Source organism: Colossoma macropomum, unplaced genomic scaffold, assembly GCF_904425465.1.
Source record: "Colossoma macropomum unplaced genomic scaffold, Colossoma_macropomum, whole genome shotgun sequence".
Lineage (NCBI taxonomy): Eukaryota > Metazoa > Chordata > Actinopteri > Characiformes > Serrasalmidae > Colossoma > Colossoma macropomum.
In genome coordinates this window covers 53313383-53340524 of record NW_023494792.1, presented here as the reverse complement: position 1 = coordinate 53340524, position 27142 = coordinate 53313383, and the positions used below count along the sequence as shown (strand labels likewise).

Here is a 27142-nt window from a genome sequence, read left to right as displayed (position 1 = left end):
AGCTCATTTTGAATTCATGTTCTCTGATGTCACAAAGACCCAAGATATTTACATATATTTGCCTATTCAACCTACAGCAGTTCAGTCCCGCCTTCTTACACTTAAGTTATATGAAATGCTTTGGTCCGGACTGCTTTTTGAATGAGGCACAATGCTGGGCAGCCAATCAGAACAGAACTAATTCACATATATTTGTCTTAAAAGCAACATAACAATAAAACAGCTTGTTTAATTCAAAACAATAAAGTTGAAAAGTTGCTGTATAAAAATGATTAATGGTTTTTTTGGTACATAAAACCTCACAAGCATCATAAGTGGACCTCACAGGGAAAAATAAAAGAACAATTAAGGATCCTGTGCACTTTAGATGACATTATAAATACATCTGATAGTTCTTCTTTAAAAAATGAAACTTTAAAAAGCTATTTTGAGTTAAAGCACTTTGCTAAATAGGGGCATCTAAGAGTAGGTTATCTGGCAGCACTTCTGTCTGACATCTAATCCAGCATTTTCTGGAGTTTTTATTTTTGGTATTTTTCTGTTATTCATTTAATTCTATTGGATGGATTGCATGTATACAGACATGCCATCTCTAACTGTACAATATTTTATCACCTTCAGTGGTGAACGCCATTGTGGGATATAAAGTACTATGACTGTTAGTATTAACACAACTGCAAAACACAGACAGGAAGTATGTGAGTGAAATTGAGAAATTTGGGACTTTGCTTCCCACAGCTCAACATCAAAAGAACTCCCAAAGACAGACTTAAATAAAAATGAATATTTAATTCAAAATGAAATTATTTTTAACACCCACAACAAGGATAACTGAATACAGTCCTTGAGTTTTGCACATTCCGTCGACAGCTCGGTGGCGGTCACTACGTTCAAAACGAACGTCCCATGATCCATATTTATATGCAGGAACTCATCTTTAAGGGTCCTCAAGCATGTTCAACAAACAGGTCCAGGTGTAGAGTGTCTTCTTGTCTACTTCTTCTTCGTGGCTCTCTTCCCTTCTCCTTTCTTGGGCTTTCCTTTTCCACGCAGCTTCCTGAGACGACGCATTTCCTCCTTGAAGTCCTCGTGTTCGTCTCTACACGGACATGAACACATCAGTCAGACCATCACTCACCTACACCAGTGTGTCCCAAACCTGGCCTGAGGCCCACTGTTCTGCACATTTTAGCATGTTCTCAGCACACCTGTGTTAAAGGGGAATTCCACCAATTTTTCACAATTTGTGCATAATGTAATGGTTAAGAAGTAAATAAAACAGGGTGATTCACTCGAAAGAGGCCCCGGATATTCTGTAATAACTCTTGCTAGGACAAAGCAATCTGAACGAAACAACATGCAATGTGCTCCTCAGTATATGGAGCTTCGAACAAGTCGGGATGCCCCTGCGTTGGAGCGATGAGGTAGGCGCCGGACAGCTGTCGCAACGTTTAACATTCGCCTGCAATTTCCGGATGCATACCCCCGTACCCCTTAATGTGTCTGGCAGAAAATGGAGATCACTTCCAGCAACGGATGTAATGCAATCGATTACGCACATGTCAAGATATGCAGCGGATTTTTTTGGTTCAGATTGCTTCATCCTAACAGGAGTTACAACAGAATATTCAGGGCCTCTTTCGAGTGAATCTCACTGTATGGCAAAATGCCATGTGAAATAGGAACCAGACATCCAAAGTGTTTAATGCGCCTAAAACAGGGGTGCTTGACTCTGGTCCTGGAGGAACATTGAAATAGTGGCAAATGTGAAAAAATCCATTTTCTTTGGGGACTATTTTGCCTTAGATTACCTTTCTTGTATCCTTCCACCATGAATGGATTAAAATAAATTGACTAAAATACATTAGACCAAAAACATTATCACAAAACTATCATTAAACAATGTCTCAGACATCAGTCACTGTATTCATAATCATCTCCTGTAATAAGTTCCTGGGAGGGAGCTTTTAGAGGTGTTCAACTTCTTAGATGTCTAGTTTCTATTATATCCATCACTGTGAACAATTCTAACTCCGCAACTTCCTCTAGAACAGATGATTTCCCACCAAACCACTCTGAATGACTTTGTTGGTATGTTAACCATTTAATTATGCAGACATTTCGAAAAAACCGGTGGAGATCCCCTTTAAGGGCAGTGGGCCTCGAGAAGCAAGGTTGGGAAACACTGACTGACCTACACCAACACCACGCACTGCAGCTCTGTGTGGCACAGCTTACCTAAAGAGCCCCATGTACCGGAGCCTCTGGGTCAGGGAGTAATAGATCTTGTGCTGGGGGTACCAGTCGTACACCTCTTTCCTCTGGGCCATGGGCGGCTCCTTGAACAACTGCACCACCTTCATGGACTTGGAATCCGTGGGACGCACCACATCTCCAAAGATGCGCGCACTAAGGCGCGCCATGCGCACCGCGTAACTGGACAAACCGGACATGACTGCGCAAGGACAAGACGGTTGGGTTAGTTTGCACAATTACAGTCCACTCCTCAATCCACAAGAGAGCCTAAACTGACCACAGGAGCTCACACTCTTTTATTGTTTCGCATCAAACATTTCTGACATGAACTGAGGTTGGACAACATTTACTGTGGTCACTCCGGTCACTGACAGACACAGTCGGCTTTCCGAAAGACAAAATGGCTCACCGCTCACTGAACTCCCGGAGGAATCTCTCCGAGATAACGAAGCAAGGTTTTATAACGACGATGCAGTTTTATAACGAAGCCATAATACGATATAAACACATCCGCTACAAACAGACTTTAGACTTATTAGCTACTCAAGTTGATTTAAGTGTAACCAGACGCTAAACCATCACGCGTGTGAAAACAAGAGAAACCGCGCATGCGCCAGGGAGCGCTCCTGATTGGTGAACTTGTGACGGATCAGCTTGTCTTTTCGCCAAATGCCGACACAATCCTCTAAAACCCCAACAACTTGCTCCATTTCTCATTTTAACGGTAATATTCTACTAATTCAGGTATGGAATAAAAGTTATACTGACTACTGGAACAAATTAAAAACCTTTGGCAAGTATATTTATTATTGTGAGCGTTAAGGACCTGGCCAAAGATGATCGCACGTTGTAACTAGATAAGCTACTGTCCTCCGCTAAATATTAGACTGTGGGCGTTCTTGGTTCGTGACTGAATGTTTTAATCCTCGCAAGTGCTTCGTATAATGTTGTATTATATTTAAGTAAGCGAATTATTCGCTTATTGGCTTTATTATCAGCCTAAGTCTTTAATAGTAAATCGCCTAACGTTGACCTCTAGCTTTCAAAAGATCTTTTCGAAAAACGGTACGTCTTTGAAATGACTCCGTGTGCGTAAACAGGCTCTGAAGGATGGTTCTGCGTTGGTCGAAGAGCTCAGTTTTTCCACTTAGAAAAAAATGTTTAAGGATTAAAGCGCCTTCTTTATGACAAAAATATGGTTAACACTAAATACAAAACAAATCTAATCTGTAAGTATTAACAGACACGTGTTTTTGTGTTATTTTATCGCTTCTGTCAGGTACGGCGACAGTAAGTGCTGCTGAGTGGCAGCATACTTATAGATGAGGACTGAACTCTTGTGGTGTCCATTAGTTACTAATGGTATTCTGTGTTCTCCTGATGTGACAGTGTAAAGGATTGTAATGATTTTACAGGTGTTCCAGGTGCATCTGATGGTTTCCTAATGGGGTCTAGAGACCTTGTGGTCTCTAATGGTAGCCATTAAGCTGATTCCCCTTAGAAAGCAAAACCATCAGGTTTTAGTCCTAATGGTTCTAAAATGCAGGTGTGAGTCATAGTATTTTCACTAATCTTCAGCAGATTCAGTTACGCAGACATTTTCTATTTCTATATAAGAATTTTGTTGATTAGCCCCATGTTTAACGTTGCGTTTATCATGTAGAGGCTAAATGGTTTTATGAGTTTCCTGGATTTGTTGCATTACATGTTTAAACTGTAATACAATAGGACGTGATAGAAACTGTCATTGGTGTTAAATGTAGTCAGTGGTGTTACATCATAATTGAACTGATGTTTTTGAACGAAATTAACAATATTATCAATATATTGATATTTATCAATATCAATATTCAATATCAATATTATCAATATATCAAACACACACTGTTTGCTTCCAAATGACCCAACACTGTGAAAACTAAGGAAAAAAAATGAGAAAAAATTACAATCCTGAAAGAGGGGGACTGTTTTTACTGACCACCACATATACGATCACACTATTACAGAACTGAGATCTCAATTTAAATGTATGAATACGTTTTTGTCTTTGTTTTTAATTTAGGACTAGATTAAGTTAATCCCAGAGCTAAAAGACTGTCTATATATTTACAAGAGGGCCTGGCTCGCAATCTCTGTCCTAGTTCATTCCCAAAGGTGTTTGATGGGGTTGAGGTCAGGGCTCTGTGAGGGCCAGTCAAGTTCTTCCACACCAAACTCACCTAGCCATGCCTTTATGGACCTTGCTTTGTGCACTGGGGTTCAGTCATGCTGGAGAAGAAAATGGCCTTCCCCAAACTGTTCACACAAAGTTGAAAGCATACAATTGTCCAAATGTCTTGGTCTGCTGAAGCATTAAGAATACCCTTCACTGGAACTGATGGATCTAGACCAACCCCTAAAAAACAACCCCTCAGCATTATCCCTCCTCCACCAAACTTTACAGTTGGCACAGTGCAGTCAGGCAGGTAACATTCTCCTGGCATTCGCCAAACCAAGACTCATCCGTCAGACTGCCACAGAGAAGCATGATTCATCACTCCACAGAATGCATTTCCACAGCTCCAGTCCAGTCGTGGCGGGTTCTTTTGCTGATGTTGCTTCCAGGGGGAATTAGGACCTCTTTAGTAAGTGACTCAACAGAGGATAGGCACTGTGTACTTCAGCACTCAGTGACCCCACACTGTGAGTTTGCGTGGTCTATCACTTCGTGGTTAAGCTGTTGTTGCTCCTAGATGCTTCCATTTCACAATAACAGCACTTACAGTTGACAGGGGCAGATCTAGCAGGACAGGAAATTCAAATAACTGACTTGTGACAGAGGTGGCTTCCTATTACAATGCCATGTTTGAAGTCACAGAGCTCATCAGTCAACTGATTATACTGCAAGTGTTTGTCTATCGAGACTGCAAGGCTATGTGCTTAATTTTATCCACCTGTTAGCAATGGGTGTGGCTGAAAGACCTGAACTCGATAATTAGGAGGGGTGTCCCAATACTTTTGTCCATATGGTGTATGTACATGAAAATGTGTGTGTGTGTGTGTGTGTGTGTGTGCGCGTGTGCATATATACATATATATTCTTAGAATTCCAGATGATGATAGGAGAGCAGTCCATGGTTCTGTGGTAGACACACCACAGAGCATAAAACCACAGCAGCGCCAAAATACTGAATGTTCAGCTCTGGGTGTTTTAAAAATAAAACCACATCATTGTGAAGCCATAGCCTGAACTACTGATAGCTGCCAGACTTGTGTCATGTGTTTGTTTGTCCACTAGATGGAGATCTGCTCATGAAATCAAGATCAGCCTAAAATAAATAATAAATAAATAATGTGATAGACGGCTCTCTGCGTTAGTATGAAAGTCACGATTTTCCTTCTCTCACAGAGGATGTATCTATTAACGCAATTCTGGGAACCAAAAAAAAAAACATCCAAGATAACGCATCCTCACATAGCGCAAGACAAATTGCTCTGGTCTATCTGCTGCATTTTCAGATTACATTGTCTGGCATCCCAGAGTGCTGCAAAGTTCCAGCCTTGCCTGAAATATAATTACAATCCAGTTGTCAAACTGTCATTCACACTGTCCTGGGGAAAATTTGTTGCATGGTCAAAATTTCAGTTTAAAGTGGCAAAATACAAGCCGTCCAGGAGTGGAGAGAACTATTAAACCCACTTTTATTCACTCCCTCAAGGCAGAGATTATGCAAATGCTGCGTTTTGACGTCCACATTAAATACGCTGCTACTTTTCCAATCTCCCTGAAACACAGATATTCTATTGTTTCAGCTGCTCTGCCATGTCATTCTGACACTATGGCTCTCCTGAGAGTGTCCGCGAGGTGGGGAAAACAAAGGCAGGGACTAAGTGCCGCTTTAAAGTCAAGTGCAGTCAATTTGTCCTCTCCTCTATGAGAGGGTAAAAGGACGAATACTTAACCAACCACTGTCATGGCCTTTATCACATGGTTGTGCTGGTTTCATGGACATGGATGAGGACTAATCTTGGACCAAACTAAAGGTTATTGCAAGCGGCCATTCACCATTAAAATCCCCTTTAGTCCAAGTTTAGGATTAATTTGGGGATTAATCAACTTTGGGTCTGGGAAACTGGCCCATTATATCCCCGAATGACTATAGAATAACTGAAGATGAAAGATATAATCAAGTATTCAATGATTATCAAATTGCTGTATACATTTTAAAGGGCCCATATCATGAAAAACTAATTTTTACTTCCTTTTTTAAATAAAAGAGTTTAAAGGGTCCATATCCTATATGCTCCATGTAATTTACTTTTTCCCCTGAGATCCTCTTGCCATTTATGTGGTTTTATGCACCAAAAACAATCATAATTCATTTATGCATGACAATTTTCCAACCTCTCTTCATCTCCTAGAATTAAGCAGGTGGTTTTTGTTACTGTGCCTTTAAGAATGATAAATGCACTGTGACTAATTCACAAAGCAGTAAATAAGAAGGCTGAAACACTGCTTATAATGCCCCTAAGTAGGAGGAGCCAAACTGCGGTCTGAATAGGGGAATATATGTAAATGTGCTAGTTTTTGTGACATCACAAAAATAATTATTTCAAAACACACTGTTTTTGCAGCTTACTTTGCATATACAAAATGTATGAACTGAGTAATGAACGGTACGTTTTAAAACTTTAACAATGTTTGCGCACTACACTTATTTTAAAAAAAGGGAGGGAAGGTTTTTCATGATCTGGGCCCTTTAATATGATATGTAAACAATGTCCATACAGCCCATATATGGAAACTAAACTGCAAAAAGAGCTGTTTTGATTTCATCGTCTTTGTGATGTCATTTACATTTAACGCCTATTACATTTGCAACACAACCTCCCTAAAGCCAATCAAAAAAAAATTTAAAAAAAAATTGGTCCCATAAGATACCAGTATATAATCTGTCAATAATGCAATCTGTCAATAATTTATTTTGTATTAATCATGAATAAGTTAGTTGTCTATGTACACAGGCCCTTTGTGGATAAGACTGGACACCCATGGTCTGTTATAGACATTGCATACGTGTTATATGTTTATCACCAAACATTAAAGGCACCGTACAGTTTCTAAAGATAATGAGAAGTGATTAAGGAATTGTTCAGGCAACTTGAAAACACTGGCCATCTGCAATTATGACTAACTTACAACATTTGAAATAAGATGTGAAATAAACTGAAAACAACTGTGCTATTACTCTCAACCACATGCTGTCTCACAGATGTTTCTTGGTTGCTGTAAACTGAAACACACTGTACAACAAATTACAGAAGACTCTTCTTTCACTGCTTTGATAGTGGAACACAGTGAGACCCTCAAGCTATATTTGAATTTGTTTGTAGGTTAAGAAGGGAATTCAAATATTAAAATAAATATTATGCACTCCTAGGGAAAAAAAAAACTATAACTACACACATCTGATTTATGAAAAGGTCCTGTCTCAAAACACACTGTCCGATAATACCTAACACACTATCCCATAATACCTAACACACACTGTCCCACAAAACAACACTGCCCAATAATACCTAACACACCTAACACACTGTCCCATAATACCTAACACACTGTCCCATAATATGTAACACATATAAAACACATGGTCCCATAATACCTACCCACATAACACGGCATCCAGTAATACCTAACACACTGTCCCATAATACCTAACACATCTAAAACACTGTCCCAAAATAGCTAACAAACCAAAAATACTGTCCCATAACACCGAGCACACCTAACTCACTGTCCCATAATATATAACACACCTAACACACTGTCCTCATAATACCTAACACATTTTCTTTACACTACTTAACACAATCTTCATAATACTTAATACACAGTCCCATAATACCTAACAATGTCCTGTAATACCTAACACACTGTTCTTATAATACCTAGCACACCTAAAACAAAATCCCATAATACCTAACACACTGGCTTCACAGTACTTAACAAACTGTCTTCATAATACCTAACACACCATCCCATAATACCTAGCACACTGTCTGATAAAACCTAACACACATTCCATAATACCTAACACACTGTCCTATAATACGGAGCACACCCAAAATATGTTAATATATCCAACTTCTTAAACCGCTTGGTCCTGCTAGGGTCACGGTAGCCATAGGGAAGCAGAGAATCCCAAACGACCCTGTGCCCCGCAACTTCCTTCAGCTCATTCTGGGGGATCCCAGCTGCTCCCAGGCTAACTTGGAGGTAATCCCTCCATTGTGTCCTAGGACGACCTCAGGATTTCGTCCTAGTCAGCCTTGCCTGGTAAACCTCTAATGGGAGGCGGACAGGGGGCATCCTAATCAGATGCCCAAGCCACCTCAACTGGCTCCTCTAAATGTGGAAGAGTAGCATCACTACTTTAATCTCCTCCCGGGTGACCGAGCTCCTCACCCTGTCAAGTAGAGTGTAACCTGCCACCCTGTGAAGAAAACTCATTTTCATCGCTTGTATCTGTGATCTTATTCTTTCTGTCAATGCCCAAAGTAAGTAGACCGACTGGTAAATAGAGAGCTTGACCTTATGGCTCAACTCCCACTTTCTGGCCTCTACACTAAATGCCCTCCTGACCTCACCTACACCTTGACACCCTGTCCATGAATATCATGACAAGGCACAACCTTGGCCAACACCCACAATGAATGAACTTGACTTAATGCTGAGTATATGGACACAGCTCTCACTCCAGGTGTACAGAGACCAAATGGCCTGAAGTAGTGGCCCTGGCACCCATGCTCCTGGAGGACCTCCCATAGGATATCTCAGGGAACACGGTTGTAAGCCTTCTCCCAGTCCACAAAACATGTAGACTGGCTTGGCAAACTCCCATACCCCTCAACAATCCATGTAAGGGTGAAAAGCTGGCCCATTGTTTCACGGCCAGGACAGAATCTACATTATTCCTCGTCAGTCAAAGGTTGACTATTGGTCAGTCTCCTTTTGAGCTATAATAAACTTTCCCAGGGAAGCTGAGCAGTGTGATACCCCAGTAATTAGTACACAACCTTCAGTCCCCTTTCCCACCACCACCCTGGTCTGCCAGTCCAAGGGTACAGTTCCTGACGTCCACACAACATCCAGAGCCTTAAGCATTTTTGAGCAAATCTCATCCAAGGAGTTTGCCAACTACCTCAGTGACCTCCACCAGGCAAATGAAGTCTGACACCCCAGAAGCCTCTGGCCCTGACTCCCAGGAGGGAGGCATGTCTCTCAGGTTTAGGGGTTACTCAAAGTGTTCCTTCTACCCAACAATATCCATATTTAAAGCCAGAGTTTCTCCACCCTTGCTGAGTACAGCTTGAGTGAAACCACACCGTACGGTTGTCCAGAACTTCCCTGAAGCCAATCAAAAGTCTTTTTCTCTGGCCTCTCCAAATGTCCTCCTATGTTCTGAATTTTGCTTCTGCCACCACCGCCGCTGCTGCATTTTTGCCTGTCGGGACCTGTCTGCTGAGTCGTAATCCTCCGGGCCAACCAGTCCCCAAAGGCCTCCTTCTTCAGCTTGACGGCCTCCCTCACCACTGGTGGCCACCGGGGTTCCCGCCCTGGCAAGCACCACCAAGCTTTGGTCACAGCTACGCCTGGCCGCTTTCACAATGGAGGTTTTGAAGAGGGTCCATTCAAACTTTGTGTCCCCTGCCTCCTCTGGTGCATGAGAAAAGTTCTTCTGGAGGTGGAAATTAAAATCATTCTAAATAGGGGCCTCTGCCAGTGGTTCCCAGTACACCCTCACTGTTTGCTTGGGCTTGCCAGGTCTGACTCGCAGTCTTCCCTGTCATCTGATCCAACTTACCACCAGATGGTGATCGGTTGACAGCTGAGTACCTCCCTTCACCTGAGTGTCCAGAACATATGGTCCTAAATCAGCTGAAATGACAACAAAGTTGATCATTGACCTTTGACCCAAGGACCTCTGGTATCAAGTACACTTGATGTGAACTTGGTGTTTGTTATAAACAGTCCATGGGTAGCACAGAAGTCCAATAACAATTCACCCTTTGGGTTTAGATCGGTCAGGCTGTTCTTCCCAATCACCCCCCTCCAGGTTTCCCAGTCATTACCAACGTGAGCATTGAAATCTCCCAGCAAGACTATGGAATCTGTAGGTGGGGCCCTTTCCAGAACCCCACCCACTTGCTCCAATAAGGAAGAATACTCCCAACTGGTGTAGGTACGTATGCACAAACAACAGTCAGAATTTTCCTCCCTGTGATTTTAATTAGCATTAAGACAACCTTCTCGTTCACTGGGCCAAACTCCAATTGCACAGCAGCCACCCGGGGACTTGAGAGCATCCTCACACCCGCCCAGCACCTCTCACCCTGTGCAACTACTGAGTAGGAGAGGGACCAACCCTATCAAGAAGTTTAGTTCCAGAGCCAACACTGTGAATGGAGGTGAGCCCAACTATATCTTGTTGGTACCTCTCAACCTCTGGCTCAAGCTCTGGCTCCTCCCACCCAGTGGGGTTACGTTCCATGTGCCAAGAGCCAGTTTCCGCTGCCAGGGCCCATGCTGCCAAGAACCTCCCTGCAATCTCCCACTGCCTCTAAGGCACTGCACTGGTCCCCCCATGCTGAACCGTACCCGAGGAACACTACCCCCAGGCCTGGCTCCAAGGGTAATCCTCTCCCAGGCAGAGTACACGATATATTGTGTTCACTGATCTGAAGTTGATATAATGAAACTTTAAATATCTAGTCTTTGTATTGTTCTGTTTAAATACAATTTAAAGTAGATTTACAAATCACTCCTTCCTTTTTATTTGCATTTCACATACTGTCCTGTTGATTTGGAATTGAGATATGAACATAACACAGTGTCCTATTACGCACCTAAATTTACATGTTTCAAATGCATCAATAGGTTGCACATGAATAAAATGTGCAACATCAACACAATTATTTCCAAAAGAATTGAACTGAAATACAAAATGATTGTTGATGTTGATGTAACATAATTTATTCATGCACAACACACTGACACATTTGAATAATGTACATTTGAAGCATAATACGGTGTATAGTGTACCCAACATTGTCCTATAGTGGCTGACATCTCGCCCCATATGACCTGATGTCCTATAATACCTGAACCTGCCCCACCCCACAGCTTCTGTGACTCACCATTTCAGTACTGTCTGACAGACAGCTGCTAGTTTCATCAATTATTCAGCGACTCACTCCTCACTGCAGGCTGTGGACAGTACAACAGTTCTGTATAACAGGCTGATTCTAGGCAACAGGATTGGTGTAGTCATATCATATCACTACACATTAACCATATGTTATAATAGAGACACCAGCTGTTTGAAGAAAGCTATCCAAGCATGAAGCTACAATTTTTGATGGGAGACATGACCAGAGAAGAATAATCTAAATAAACGAGTAAATAAACCCATAAAGAAGGAAAGAAAGTCTCCACCCCATCACTACAAATGTAACAGTTTCAATACAGTATTGAACACATATCAGTATTCAAAACAGTGTATTAAAATTTAAAACTGTATCACTGATATACCCCTAGTTTCTTTTGATGTTCTATCGTTTGCTGCTTCTTAAAGGTTGCTTTACATTTACATAGTTCAATTGTGCGTATTGGGTCAACATGAATAAAACATGTTACAGATTGATCAGATTACTATGTGTGAGTACTTAATGTAACACATTTGAATCATGTAAATTCAACACCTTTTTTCATGCCCTTAAAAGTGTTAATATAAGAGTAATTGAATGGTAAGAGGTTAAGCATGTATGGATTTGAAACCCCAGTAACACTGATGCGGCAGTTTACTTGCACAAGGCCAAGTGCAGTTCCTTTGAGATTACCAGGAGAACTCATGTGTGAACAGAAGCTGATACATGACCAGGAAAGAGAACGGCGTCTTGATTACGGTGACAAGCTGCTTTTGTTTTTAGGTGTTTCTGCAACTAGAGGTATTTTTGGCTGTCCACATGTTTAGTGAAAATGTTTTTTTACTGAAAATGTCTGGTATTTTTACCCAAAATATATTTCCTAAACGACAATATCTCATTACAATTAGCAACCATTTTATATGTGAAAATTTTCTATGCATTATGTTAAACATGTCAATGTATATCCAAAAATCCACAAACGTTTCAGTTGTAATGACAATTTTAGTTACAAAGCTAGTTGGTACTTGACTAGCAAACACAGCTTTGAGCAGCTGTGCACACATAAAGGCATAATATTTAATTTGCATAATATTTAACTTGAAAATGTATGTCTCATTAGTGACATTTCTTAATGTTACACACTGATTTTCAGACTTTCGGACACATTTTCTTGAAAACAAAGGGATCTTACTGCACGCCATGTAGCCATGAGGGACAGGGATGCAGTCTCAGTTCCTGCTCTAAAATGCAGGGGCGTGGCTAAAGTAAGCCTCCGCCCACATACTAAAACTCTGCCTTATGGTAGTGACATGAAAAGGTGGGACAGCATTTTTTTTTTCATTTAAAAATAAAACTCATGATAAATCTAAATATTTCAGCTTCACTTTAAAGGAAAACAAAAAATCTTTTAAAAAACGACATATGCTATTATTTTTTTTACATGTAAGGGTTAGAGTTTGGGACAAACACCTCCCAATTGAAAGTACCCTAGAAATGATGATTTTGTATCTATTTAGCTTAGTAACTATCTTAATCGATACACTGTGTTTAAATAAACCAACATAATCCTTGTAAATATCTAAGATCTGAATATTTATTTATGTATTTATTCATTAATTTTATTATTTTCTGATATAACAGTTTGAACAAATTTGGTTGACTTGCTTCATATATCAGTGCACCTCTACACACCACCAGCACAAAAAAAAGAAAAAGAAAAAAAAAACAGCACTGGCCCTTTAAGAAGGTGCTTTAATAAACAATGAACGTCTCCCATTGACAGCATGACATCACCGCTGTATTTTCTGGAGCCTGAAACATGCAGAGAGAAATGTTGAGGCCATATTTGAGCCTGGCCGCGGGCTCTGCAGCATCCACCTCCTGATGTAAGGCTGTTTTTTCCCCAATTTCTCACACAGGCTGCTTGGGGCGAGCATCTAGTTTTAGTTGTGTGTGGCGCTGGTGACTGTAGCTGTAATTCAGCTTTGCGCGCTGAGCCTGTCTTAGATTTCGCCCCAGCTCTACGCTATGGCCACCACAGCAGCAGCAGCAGCAGCACTCGCTCAGGACCGGGAGAACAGCAGGAAAACGGCCTGAGTCTGGGCTAACAGAGCCCGAAGATCAGCACTATTACTGCACGGTGAGTACGAACTGGATCACTGGGGCGTTTGAGTGTTAAAAAGGCGTTTAGGGGGAAAAGCTGTGTTAAAGCTGAGGCATTCCTTCACCATCAAGGCTCTGACAAACCTTTTACTTCATTGATGTGGGTCTTTACACACTGTTAATAATCCTGCCAGTTCTATTTGTATTAGTCTACATGATCAGAGCAGACACAATAAAGCTGCTATAGTAAATATAGTCATGTTATGAGCCAGTGTGGGTCATGGAAATCCGAAAGGCTGAAGGGATGAAGGGGTGGGGTGGCTGCTTATACAGAGCCTAGCATCATCCCATTAATGCGCTCTGAGCCCGTTTTGTTGTTGTATTTGCTTTTGGACGTCACGGCCAAAGCGCCATTACGATCTTCTTTATTTGCAGGCTTAAACTGCGACTGCTGCATCATTTGTATTCACTCAGGTGTAGCAGCCAATACAGTTCTCGTGTGAGGGTTCAGATCGTAACGTGTCTTTTGTTTTTTTTTTCCCCTCTTTCCTCCCAAAGGTTTGAACCGAGGACGCCTGCGTGTCTCGTTTCATTCACGATAACTCCAGCGGACAGAGCTACGGATGCACGTTAGAGCCGGGATACTATAGGCATCTTTTTTTCCACGGCCATTTACCCCTGACTCCCTACCCCCCATCCCTACCCCCGCTGTCAGCGTTCTTTTAACCCCCCTCCTCCTCTTCCTCCCCATCCCAGCCCCCCACCCCCGGGCGATGCTCTCGCGAGGTGATGTAAGCTGAGCGCGCGGACGCGCGTGCACGCCCGAGGAGCCCCGTCCGAGCTGCGCGCGTGCATTTGTGTGTTTGCGCGCGCGCGTGTGTGTGTGAGGAGGAAGAGGAGGAGGAGGAGGCGGTGGAAGAGGAGGATGGCTGCCGGGAAGCTGCTGCTCTACGCCGGCCTCTCGCTGTCCCTGTGCGCGCTGGGCATGCTGGCCGTGGCCGTGTGCTCCGACCACTGGTACGAGACGGACGCGCGGCGCTACCGCGAGCGCTGCCGCAGCTTCGCGAGCCGCCGCAAGGACCCGGGCTTCATCTACATCCCCAATAACAGCCTGCCGCTGCGCGCCTCCGCCGGCAGCCGCGCGCGCCTCGACCGCTGGGAGGAGAGGCTGCTGCTCGCGCGCAACCGGCGCCAGCTGTTCGCCATGAGCGCGGCGGACGAGTGTAGCCGGCAGTACAACTCCACCAACATGGGCCTGTGGAGCAAGTGCCACCGCCTCGGCTTCGACCAGGACATCGAGGACCTCATTCGGAAAGGTGAGGCTGGCTGTGGTGGCGCTTTGCCCGGAATTCACAGAGCGCAGTCGCGGTTGGCTGTTCTTGTAGTGCGCAACGCTGAGGGGGGATGTGTGTGTGTGTGTGTGTGTGTGTGTGTGTGTGTGTGTGTGAAAATGCTCGTTTTGCTCCTGCCAACAGAAACCCTCTACAATACTTCTAAAAACGTCACTAGGTGTCCTCATTAAAGGGCCCATGTTTTACACGTACCTTGCATCTTAACCTCTTACCTGCCCCGAGGTCCAGTTATGACCAAAACAGTCACACCTTGTTCTTCTATGACCAGTTCCTCCTTTCTTTACCCTTTGGAATTAAACAGGCTGTTTTTTGTTGCTGTGCCTTTAAGACTAATAAATGTAAATAATCTCTGTTCTGATTGGCCGCCTCACTCAAAAAGCAAAGCTGAAACACTCCTTATAACTTTAGTGCCATTGAGTGGGGCTTCAGGATGAAAATGAATATAAATGTTTTGGTTTTTGTGACATCACACAAAAATAGGCTGTTTTTTCAGCTTAATTTCCATATGTGGACTGTATGGGGTGTGCCAGTATTTATGCACTGCAATGTCTTTTATTTAAAAAAGTGAAGACCGTTCCATGATATGGGCCCTTTAAACTGACATATACTGCTCTGTCGGTTACACAGTACACTGATAAACAAGAATAGTACTTAGTAACAGGTTACATTTTCAGCATAATACAGAAGAAGTTCTTATTTATCTTTTGGCTACGTTACAATTGAAGCTTAATGTGACAGAATGCAAAACATCTAGCTTAGACAGCATAGCTCATGTAACGTGCACATACTTCTTCCACCTGGCCCTGATTCTTGTCCCAGCACTTTTCAAAACAAAGTTACGCCAGTAACTTTGGTCTTGGCCATGTTTTTGTTTGGTGCTTTAGTGAACATTCTAATGCAGGTTGTATAAGCAGTGTTCGTTTAAGCTCGGGCACTCACAGTTGACATTAACTTTCCCTGCCACCGCTCATGGCTCAGTGGGCCTTCTGAGCTGTTACCTGAGCCTGACTGCATAAACCAACTTACGTTATTTCCTCAGGATGATCTCTCAAGGGTTAGATTTCACTCAGATAAGCGTGTTGCATCTTAGGTAAGGAAAACCTGTCTAAATGTGTTTTCTTCATCTCATCAACACTGTTTAAAGTGAACTTCCATTGTTGCTATGGAGTTAGTTAGCTGCTAGGCTAATGGTTTTGTGCTAGTCCTTGTAAGTTAAGTTAATAGATTAAAATTAAAGAGACATACAAGTTGTGCAGTATTTTTATTTCAGTTATTGTTGTTTAATTCCTTATTCATCTTCATCCTCTAGAAAATCTAAGTATAGGTGTTTGGAATAGCAGATTTGAACAGGCACAGGTTCAGCTACACTTAAAAAGAAAGGGGGATTTCACCATTTGTTCAAAATGTCTGCATAATTCTGTGGTTGAGATATAAACAAAGTCATTCAGAGTACTTTGATGTAAAATTCCCTGTTCAGGAGAAACTAAAAGAAACTTAAAGACTTCCTCACAGAGGCAGTGATAGGAACCAGGGGTTGCACTGTCTACCACATAGATGTAGCCTTATCTTATTTCCCATCCAAAACCACCATTTTTAGGCCAATACCTTCTCTCAAAACAAAGATTAAACAATGTCTTAGACATCAGGCAGCATATTCATAACTATTTAATGTCAACTTTTTGTGAGGAAGCATTTTTAGAGGTGGACGTCTGGTTTCTCTCACCACCACTGTGAGTAACTCTGATCTAGTAGGTTTATCTAGAATGGAGCAGTTCACAACAATTATACAACAATTCTGAAAAATCAGTGGAATTCCCCTTTAAGATTTGAGATTAGTTCAAAATTTCAGTAAATTGTTGGTATATAAACAAAGTAATTCAGAGTTGTTTGATGTGAAATTGTCAATTACAGAGAAAAGTTTTCTTTACAGTGGTGGCCGTAATTTCATACTTTACAGTGGTGGCCACAATGTCATTAACACAAAAATAGCCGTTCTATTTACTATCCAAAATGACCAGTTACTCTGAACATGTTTGAGTTTTAATATGTAATGCTGATGATAGTAAAATAGTGATAAATCTGAAAATATATGTACTGTGTTGCCTAACAACGCTGTGTATGTACCTCGCCATCATAAACAGATTTAAAAAAAAAAAACAATGTAAGTCAAAATCATGTCTCAAAACTATCATATTTGTAACCACTGCTGGTAACAACTTTTTGTGAAGTAGATTTTAGAGGCATTAAATGCGTCAGATATCTGGTTCCTACCACTGTGAACATTTGACTTGATGAGTTTCTCAAAAACTGAGCATTTCACATCAAATGATGCTGAGTGACTTTGTTTACATCTTATCAAGTTAATTATACAGAAAATATCTTGGTATTTTATCTTTATTTTTGTAGTTTACAAGGGTGACATAGCCAATAAGTATAGAAACTTATCCCAAACCAGTTAGCATTATGCCAGAGTTGCCCTGGTATTGTTGGATGCTATTGATATTAGTATCATGTTGTGTAGTCAGTGGCCAGCAGTTGCTTATATTTTTGTCATTGTGAAAAGGCCTGGGCCGAAGTCTGGCATGCTTCTCTATATAAGTCAATATGCTAGGATGACATGGCCAGTTCTCACCAAAAACAGACAAGACTGCCAAGGTTACCCTCCGGCTATGTCTGCCAAGGTGAACATGTTTTTATCTGCAGGTGGCAGCACGAACTAGCCAGTGTGAAGTACACACACACCCAGTCCTTTACGAGGGTTTATTTGCGTGATTATGTAATTGTGTATTTGTGGTTAGAAGGCGTCCTTGTAGTCCTGCATGTTACAAGTCTGTGTGCGACACAAGCTGCCTGTGTTTTGTCTGATCAGCAAAAGCTCATCTTCTCTCACTGGGGCCACTGCCAGATCCACACAAGAGCTCACTCTGCGTTTGGCAGTGTTACTTGGGTGCAGCACCATTATTCCAAACCGCAAACCTTGTGTATTATAATCAGCTCCGGTAGACCATAGTTGTACTGCCTGCGTATCAGAGACATTACAAAGTGCATTAATGTAGTAGAATTTGCAGTTTAGAGTCTGTTGCTGATTAGGTATTGTAGAGATTAGGGTGCATGTGCATTACGCTTAATTTTGATGTTCGAGTATCTGTAAGGGTCAATGAATGGATGATTTGTTTACCTAAGTGAAGGAAGAAACAAAAAAAAGGACTTTTGCTGACATTAAAGGGCTGTAGACGTACCTGTTTAGGTGACAGCACTGGTGTTACACAATAATGAGCAGCATGCAAAGAACTACATATAAGAACATGTTTTATCATTCAAAAATAGCTGAGGAAAATCAGTAGGTTTTTGTTTTGGGTGACGTGGGCTGCCTCTTCAGATGAGCTAATTAGCTAATGAGCTAACTAAGCTAACCAGTACAGCATGGGATGCTAATGAGGACTTGTTGTCTTATTTTCACCTCAGTAGACAGTGTGCCAACATGTTAGTTTGTCAGAGAAATACATTTTCACTGTGTCTGGATCTAGCTAACATCAGGTAGAGTAGTTAGCATAGTTAGCAATAAAGCCATGGCAGAGCCGACCGCGCACTCTCCGCCTTCTTAGTCACATCCTGATCAATGTGTTCTTGGCAACGCACTCATGTTAGGATCTCATGCTTCGCCATAGCAAAGTGTAATTTATAAAATAGATGTTTACGTCCGTTTTGATTAAATTTGACATTGCAAAAATATTGTAGGAGTGATTAATAAGATACAGACTTAGTAATCAGTGTAGTAATACAGAGTGATAGTAATACAGTCTTTAAAAAAAGTATCAAGTAAAAGTCTTTTATTATGGTTTTTGAGGTTTTGTTCTTGGCTTTGCGAAGGAGGTTTTCACTATGAATCTTCAGAAAGAATTTGATGGTTGCATGTAGAACCTCACAGCTCCATCAAGAACCTTTGGTTGCTGTGTTTATTATTTTGTAAGTATAACGAATATTAAGAAGTCCCAATTATTTAGATATTATTTCTCATTCATTGAAACAAATGGAGAAATTCTGTCGGAAGTGAAGACGCTAAATTTTCGTTAAGGAATGCACCGAAATGGGCTGATGGCTGAGGGTTTTTTTGGCATTCATGGCAACATGCTCACATTAGGCACTCATGCTTCATAGTAGCAAAGTGTAATTTATAAAATGGATAGGTCCAGTCTTAACATCTGATTGGCTGAACCACAATTAAAGCTGTTGTAAAATACTTGATATATGCACACTCAAACACACACCATCTCCACCATTGACATCACTATGAATTAAGTACTTACTATATAAATTACTGTAAGACGTCTTAACACGCTCCAAATGTCCATGTCTTAGTTCTCCCTTAAGTAGTGTTAAACCTAGGCTGAATCTCTGCTCCTTCCTTTCTATATAATGCACTAAAGAAGTTAAGAAATTCTGGACACCCAAATAGCGCATACTTGAAAATCATATAGAGGTGCTAACTGAATGAATTATTATTAATTAGTCTTGACTGCAGTATACAATGATGGGTGACTGAACATTTCAGCAGTTTATGTTTTTTTGGAAACATAGTCTAAAGGAATTACATTTCTTGATGAAATAATTGTTTATCTTAATTAGCATTAATATTAATTTGGTATATTTGTGTATTTTGACATTTATTGTTGTCTGCAATTTAAAAAAGACATTTGAGGCTGTGCGTTACTGAGATTACTCATGATAAAATCACCGTAACATGTGGCTTCTCATGGCTTATTACTTTAATATGTACTTAATTGCACATAGGAATGAACTATTCACATTTTACTGTATTGTTAAAACACAAAATCAGTGTTTCACTGAATTGTTTGTCTTTCTGTGATAAAATGTAAGGAATACCCTATTAGTGATTTCCATATTTAAATACTGGCACCTCAAACAGTTAACTGATTGCTCGAGTATCCATAAACATCCCTAGGAGAGATAACCTGCTGTCAGGTGTTTCAGAGCATGTTTGAAAATGGATGAAAGTACACTGTTTGTGTGTGCACATGTGCAAGTGTGTGCCTGGCAGAATTTTAATCCATATTATTATCCAGACGAGCGACATATCTTTGCGTGAAATCTGCTGACTTTACTCGGCTTGGCATCCCCCCCTCTCCCAGAGGATGCTCATTCTGTTCCTACACACGCCCCAAATCCCCATGAGAGAGAGAGAGGGAGGAGAAAGGGAGGAGGGTGTGATAGATGAGGCAGAGAAATAGAAGAGGAGAGTGGACTGATGAATGGTGGAGAAAAAGGTTTGAGAAAGAGATCTATATTCTGCATAAGGGAAAAAGGAGGCTGAAGAGAATTCTGCTCTGCTATCATGGTTTCTAAGTCCCTAAAATCTGACATTTCAAAAAATATAGTAAGAGTGATTGATAAGACACAGACTTATGAAACAGTGTAATATTACAGAGTGATATTAATACAGTCTTTGAAAAAGCTGCAAGTAAAAATGTGACCTGAGGGTTTTGAGGTTTTGTTCTTGGCTGTGTGAAGGTTTTCACTGTGAATCTTCAAGATGGATTACATACGTTGCATTCAGTAGTTGGATACAGAATCTTGCAGCTCTATCGAGAACCTTTGTTTATTGCATTAATTTTTATGCATATGAGGAAACCCTCAGGAGACCCAGTTATTTAGGTATTGATTATTTCTCACTCATTGCAACAGGAGAAATTCTGTTGGAAGTAAAGTTGCTAAATTTTTGTTGAGGGATGCACCAATATGGGAGTTATGGGCCGATGCAGATATCCAAAATATTTAATGTCAATATCTGCCAGTGATGATATATAAACATTAATATAATGCAGAAATTGACACTAAATCCATCTGGATTAGCAACAGAGAAATTTAAGACTTGTTTTTATAAATGCAGTGAAATTAACTGAAAATTCCACTGTTCCACAGTGTAACAAATGCATCATCAAATCTTGTATTTACAGTATCAGTCAAATTTAAACAGCTGTTCAATGCTGATACTTTTTAAGCAAATATTTAAATGTCACTGTACAAACTGACTTCTGATCAGTGCCACATTTATTTTCATAAGTAAATGTTTTATTGTGAACATCCTAACAAGCTTTAGTAGCGTTAATAGAATGTTAGTCTGCTCCACACAACTACAGCCGAAGTTGTCTGTGTGTTACAGCACTCAAAACAGTCATATTTTAGTATTAGTGCCTTCCCAAGCAAAAAAGGTCAAAGAAAGAAGTGGGTTCATGCAAGATACAGCCCTGATTTAAACTAAAGTAAAGTGGGAATGCTGTGTGTGGCATGGGAAAGTGGGAGAATGCTAGCTTCTCAGATTAGCTGTTTTGAAGCAGTTGGCTAACTTGAAGCAGCTGGCTAACTTGAAGCAGCGCTCTGTCACTTGCATAGCACAGCCATATTGATATTACTGTAGCGAACTACAGTGATCAGAAAAACAGCTAACCTGGGAAACTTTCTACCTTTATCCCATGACAGATTTGTGAAACGTTCCACTGTTTGGCAAGTGTTTGTCATGTTCTGATGTTAAAGAATAGTTTAAAACCACAGGAGCAAATAAAAACCACTCAGGAGCAAAAATCAGCTTTTAAACTTAAAACAATGAATGCGTTGACATGTATTGTGATAATTATCAATATGATTGATGATTTTTATCACAGTAACATTTTCGGCCATATCACCCAGCCCTACGATATCAGCGATGCTTTATGCTTTGTTCACCTAAGACTCAATGTCCTGTAGTGATAGTAGATTCACCATAGCAGTAGCTGGAAATAACTGTTTTCAAGAGAGCCATCAATGAAGCTTCTTACTATTTGAAAGCTGTATTTGAACAAGGTAGCAGAGTAATGGCAATAGGGCTTTAGGCTGGAACTATGGAGGTTTGAAAGGTCTAACTATGTTAAAGACAATAAAAATTATAGCATTAATAGCTTAACACACCACTAGTAATCGTATTTGAATGGTATTGCAAAACAAAAGTAATAATTCTCTATTTGGAACATGAAAATTAGAAACTAGTTAGTAGGATCTAAAGACAGATGTGCTGTAGGTAAAGCTATTGTTGAGATATTAGAATAGTATTTGAGCTAAATATGGTACATCGGAATTGGAAGAACTTTTTGATGAATAAATGAAGATAAAATAATGTGAGGAACAGCAGGGAAATGGGAAAAAGAAGAGGAAAGGTAAAGTTAGGGGAAAATGATGCACAAGACAGTGGCATCTGGAGTTTACGGGCAATGAAAAGAGCATAAAAGAGAGAAAGTGAGTGAGACAGAGAAAGAGAGAGAGAGGGATCACACAGGGAAAGCCAACCCCTCACATCGTCCACCATCTGTCCCCAGCTCCCTGCGGGAAACCCATCAGGAGATGATGAAGACATTTAGGCCACAGAGCTCAATCACTGAGAGCAGGAGCCAAAGTGAGGGATAGTCAACCCCCTACCTAAACCACACAGCCTGTCTTCTAACCAAATGAAAGAGAGAGAGAGCGCGTGCGAGAGAGAGAGGAAGGATGGCGGTGAGTAGTTAGATGAGATAAGGGTAGGATTACCCTCCAGCTCCACAGGGATCTCCCTATCCTTTGGGTGTCTAAATTTGACACTGTGGGAGGAGGACTCTACGCCCTCTTGGTTCGTGACTGAAGCCCTGATGAGACATGGGTGATGACACTAATCAACTAGAAGGCAACTAGGCTGGGACGCTGGCTGCGTCTCTAAGGAACGAGGAATCTCCTGTGAAATTCAGGTCGTAGCGTCTTGAATTTCACTTGAGAAATACCATTGGAAAGTTCTGTGGTAGAAGTCATATTGCTAACTTGCTGGCTTGTAAGTGGCTGGCAGAGCTGAAATGTCTTCGCATGCCATAATTTCTAAGTCAGGGTATGTTCTTGATAGAAAAAGCCTCAGGTAGAGCCATTTTTAGGTTACGTAAAACCTTTTTTTAGATGCTCTGGAGGCGCCGAAAAAAAATCAAAGTGTGTTCCTGCCTGACCGTAAAGGGTTCTTTAGCCCTAACCTAAAAGAGAAAAACCCATCTGTTCCTCTGATATTTAATCTATTTCTGTTGCTGTACCATGAAGGAATTTAAACCTGCAAGCTTGTAGTTATGTTTTTGAAGTCTATTTTGCCACTGTCACAGGCCATAACTTCCAAAATTCTTCAGATATTGTTATTGTGATACTGGCATGATTCTTCAGACAGCAGTGAACCATACAAAACCCCTCCAGGAGCTCAGTCTCTCCGAGGCCTATCAACAGCTTTTAAAGAATCTTAATATAATTTAGAAGTATTTTATGCAGGCCAGCACGGTCAATGCAGAGCAGTCCACTTCTTCAGACACTGTATATGAGAAATTGACACTGATCAATAAAAGCCACTCTGATATCCTCTTTCTTCACTTATTGGAAATTATGCTCATGTGGTTGGGATCTCTGTCAACAGTTATCAAATTTACCATTCAATCGTTCACTGATTGCAGATATCTTCAAAATAGGTCATGTTCACATTGGACAAGAAAAGTGTGATATTCTAGATTTTCTTTGACATATTTGAATACAGATCTCTCTGAAGTGGTTTTTGTAAAGAATGGAATGCTTGTTAGATTAGTATTTCCAATACTTAACCAATAAAAGCAAATATGTGTCTGTGGTCAGACATACAGTACTGTGTAATAGTCAGAGACATTTCATGTATTTATTTTCCAGTCAGAACAGACATCAGGTACAAGTTATTCATTTTTCAGTCTCAGGAAAAAAAGCAGAAAATGTATAAATTGCACAGATGCCTCAACAACTAAATGTAACATATTTTTTCAGTATTTAGTGTCTCCACCCTTTGCCTTTATTACAGCTTCCATTATTTTCAGGAGACTAGCTTTTAGTTTCTTAAAGAAATCTGCAGGGAGATTTTTCCACATCTCCAAAGTTCAGTCTTAGAAGTTGGTTGCATTTTCTGTTTCTCATGATTCAAGTAATCCCAAATACATTCAATGATGTTTAGGTCTGGACTCTGGAGTGGTCAGTCTTCTCTTTGTCTGTCCTTTTCTCTGTAAGGGCTTCTTGACAGCTTCACATCCTTTCAGACTCACAGTGTGGAATTATCTTCTCACAGTGGAAGTTTGGACAAAAACACTTGGGTTTTTTCAGATCTGAAGCAAGAGTGGAGCTTGATTTTCTCCTCTCACTCATAGGTGAAAGCTATAAGTACTGTTTATCTGAATGTGGTAGTTCTGGTGGTTTACCAGGTCTTGAGAGTCCAATTTCTCTATACTTATATCTATATTTTATCTAATCTCCTCAGGAAATTAACTCATTGAATGGCCAGGCCCCATCAGCTGGCCCAAAATTTTATTACACAGTTTTATAACCTAAAATTAGCTCAGCCAGTTTGCATTGAGGGCCCTGTAGTTATTCAATAATAAGCCTTAGTGTGTGATAAGCCTGTCTGTGATTTTGAAGGGTTAAATAAATGAAGGGTGGTCTCTGACTTTTGCACACTACACATAAAGGATTCAAATTAAAAGGCCAAAAGTATGATTGCTTTCAAAAATGTCCTTTGAAACATTTACTTTTGCTCTTCTGTGTAATTTAAGACTACAAATTCCTGAAACACTGATTGCAAACCACAAACAAGAGGTGAAACAAATGGAGCATTTTTTTTATTAGAATGGTATTGTTTTAAGTATATACCTAAATACATATACAGCATCTAGCTAAGAATTAAAATACAAAGAGCAATCCGTGTGCAGGAGACCAAGAAAGCATAATTGGCGTTATCTCTCTGGATTGGTCAGATGTCTCCTTATCCATCACTCAGCATAATAGCCAGTGCAAGCATCTGTTAGCTGATGTAGCAAAACTGGCAGTTAGTGTTCTCCTCCAAGCATGTTGAGCTGTACAAACAGTGGTTTGAAAAGATATACCAATGCTTTACAGTATTAGGAAGAAGCTCATGTTAGCCTTCACCCTCCTAGCTTGGTAGCATCATGTGATCTAGAAAGTAGGTGAAATTGGCAATAACTAATAAGAATTGGGAAATGTAATAAACGTTTCATGCAAAAGAAAAAAGGTAAATTTAAAAACAGAAGAAGAAGAAAGGAGACAAGGCAACAGATAATCACCTATGAAACATTGTTGTGGTAGATCAGAAAATGTAAAAAGACATTTTAATGCTTGGGTTGTACAGAGCCAGGTGGTACTAGTGGATATTTTTGCCTTGTTTGTCCACAAACAGAGACTATGACACTTTAGAGACACAGTCGTTCATGGGAAAAACATTGTATTTTCTGTATGCCGCTGAGTGCATGTCCAGAGCTTATTGCTCAGCTGAGCAATGGCAACGGTGCATGTGTTTTCAAATGAGCAGTGTGGGCTGGAGGAGTGGTGATAAATGTTGTTATTTCACATGGCCAGGAGCCACAGAGCGGGCATCAATGTTTCATGACCTGAAGTCGTTCGGCGCTTTTTTCCCGTTTCCCCCAGCGAAGCGCGCCATTGCACTGAACCAGTCTTGCATGGTAAATGCTGCATAGCTGCGAGGTGGGAGTTGCCCTCACAGCAAACTTTAGAAGAGAATTGCGTTGGGACACTGACTGAAGGAAATAATGGGCATGCACACAGCACATAAGCACCTGTGGAACTGTGGGTGATGTTCTAAAGTGGACACAGCTTGTTATTGTCAGTTATAAGTAGAAGTGGAGGGAGAATGAATTGAGGTTGAAGCTGAAGCATCTTTAGCACTCTATCTGACCTTGACTGATATGAACATTTTTGGTATTGAAGCATTAAAGAGATAAAAATGGTCACTTCTCAATTTCCTTTGTTTCCTTAGATTTCCTTAGTTCAGATTAACAATAGAAACCCACAAATTCTTAAATAATATAACTATAGGTTGTGTCAGAGATGGAGCTTTCGAAAAATTCTTAGTGTTTTTTGTTTGTTTCTGTTAATTAGCTTTTATTTTATTATTTATTAATGATTATTTTTCATCAGCAGAACCCTCATGGAATGTTTTAACGTGTTATAGCATGTTATCCTCACACTCTTTAAAAAAAGGTGCCGTTAAGGGTTCTTTGAGCGATGTCATAGAAGAACTTCTGTTGGTTCCCTAAATGAATCATGTTTCAAAAAAAGATTTGTGAGTATAAAAAAGGCTTTAAGAACCTTAACATAATGTAAAATTCTAGAAAGAACCTATAAATTGGCATGGAACCTTTACAATATGTGAGGTTTCTTTAAACCTTTACGTTATACATGTACATGTAAAGATTCTACCCCAATTTTAGGGGTTCTTCCTGAAGCCTTTACATAATGTTGGAGGTTCCTTAAACTTTGAAAAGGTTCTTCACACTCACTCTTCTCATTTAGAAAAATGCTTCTTAAAAGAAATTTACATTCAAAAGTTTTTTTTAGGGAATTAAAAGTGGTTCTTCTATGGCAACGTCAAAAAAAAAAATGTTGGCACCCTTTTTTTTTAGAGTGCTATGCTAAAGGTTAGGTCTGGATGCACTGTTTTGGTTATACTAACCATGACAGGGTTTTTTGTTGAAATGTACCAGTTCAACCTTTATTACAGTGATTGAAGTATGCAGGAGGTGTTCATTTTAAGTAGTCTCGGTAAAGTGAATGGTTTTCTTCACATCAGAGGTGTCTGTTTGTCACAACATGAAACAAGCCACTAAATATTGTATTTTTCTGCAGGACCTTCATATCACCCGACATTATCGGTCAGTTGATATGTTGGTCGGCCCCTACTCTGAATCTCCGAAATTGAGGTTTTCACATCTCCCCTCTATTGAGCTCGTACAAATATCACTCTCTGCTTTTCTAAACCCTGCCCTCTTCTGCTTCCCATTCGGTTCTCTGGACAGAAATAACACTGAAAAAGCCATCATTGGGCCATAACCCATCATTCCCTCCTCTCAAGGCCACCATTCAGCCAATGCTATTCACCTTCAAGTATGACATTTCCATGGCGACAAGTTGCCAAGTGTTTCAAACTGGCTATCAGAAGGTAAAGCAGCCCAGACCTCTAGAGTGCTTCGTTTTCAAGCCATCAATCTACTAAGCTGTTATAAACAGCCAGCCAGAGACTGATTGACTCTGCTGAAAATTGGCTGCCTTGAGTTTGAAAGAATGATTGAGATCAGATAAGTTTCATTTGATTTCAAAAGGGTCAATTTTCTGCACTCATTTTCCAGCAGATAAGAACAGAGATCTGG

At 40.5% G+C, this 27142-nt stretch overlaps 2 protein-coding genes across 3 annotated transcripts in view; one reads left to right on the top strand and one right to left on the bottom strand.

Moving 5' to 3' along the window:
- Positions 1-769: 769 nt before the first annotated feature.
- mrps33 (mitochondrial ribosomal protein S33) lies at positions 770-2869 on the bottom strand. 2 transcript variants are annotated; one of them, XM_036577586.1, is made up of 3 exons: positions 2666-2869; positions 2239-2455; positions 770-1099 (listed from the first exon to the last, which is right to left on the bottom strand). In XM_036577586.1, exons 2-3 carry the CDS (start codon positions 2451-2453, stop codon positions 994-996), a joined length of 321 nt encoding a protein of 106 aa, XP_036433479.1. In that variant the 5' UTR covers positions 2454-2455; positions 2666-2869; the 3' UTR covers positions 770-993. The 2 variants fall into 2 exon arrangements, with proteins under 2 accessions (XP_036433479.1, XP_036433480.1); XM_036577587.1 differs by having other exon boundaries at positions 2239-2869.
- Positions 2870-14465: 11596 nt separating this feature from the next.
- The window catches only part of tmem178b (transmembrane protein 178B), a 130552-nt gene continuing 117875 nt past the window's right edge, over positions 14466-27142 (top strand). The window contains exon 1 of the mRNA XM_036577585.1: positions 14466-14864. Coding sequence (XP_036433478.1) covers positions 14474-14864 — 391 coding nt within the window. The 5' untranslated portion in view covers positions 14466-14473. The remainder of the gene's footprint in view (positions 14865-27142) is intronic.

Coding starts and splice junctions, on each gene's coding strand:
- mrps33 (XM_036577587.1), bottom strand. CDS start 2,453: ATGTCCGGTTTGTCCAGTTACGCGGTGCGCATGGCGCGCCTTAGTGCG. Junction 1,100..2,238: donor CGGTACATGGGGCTCTTTAG/GTAAGCTGTGCC, acceptor ATGTCCGTGTAG/AGACGAACACGAGGACTTCA.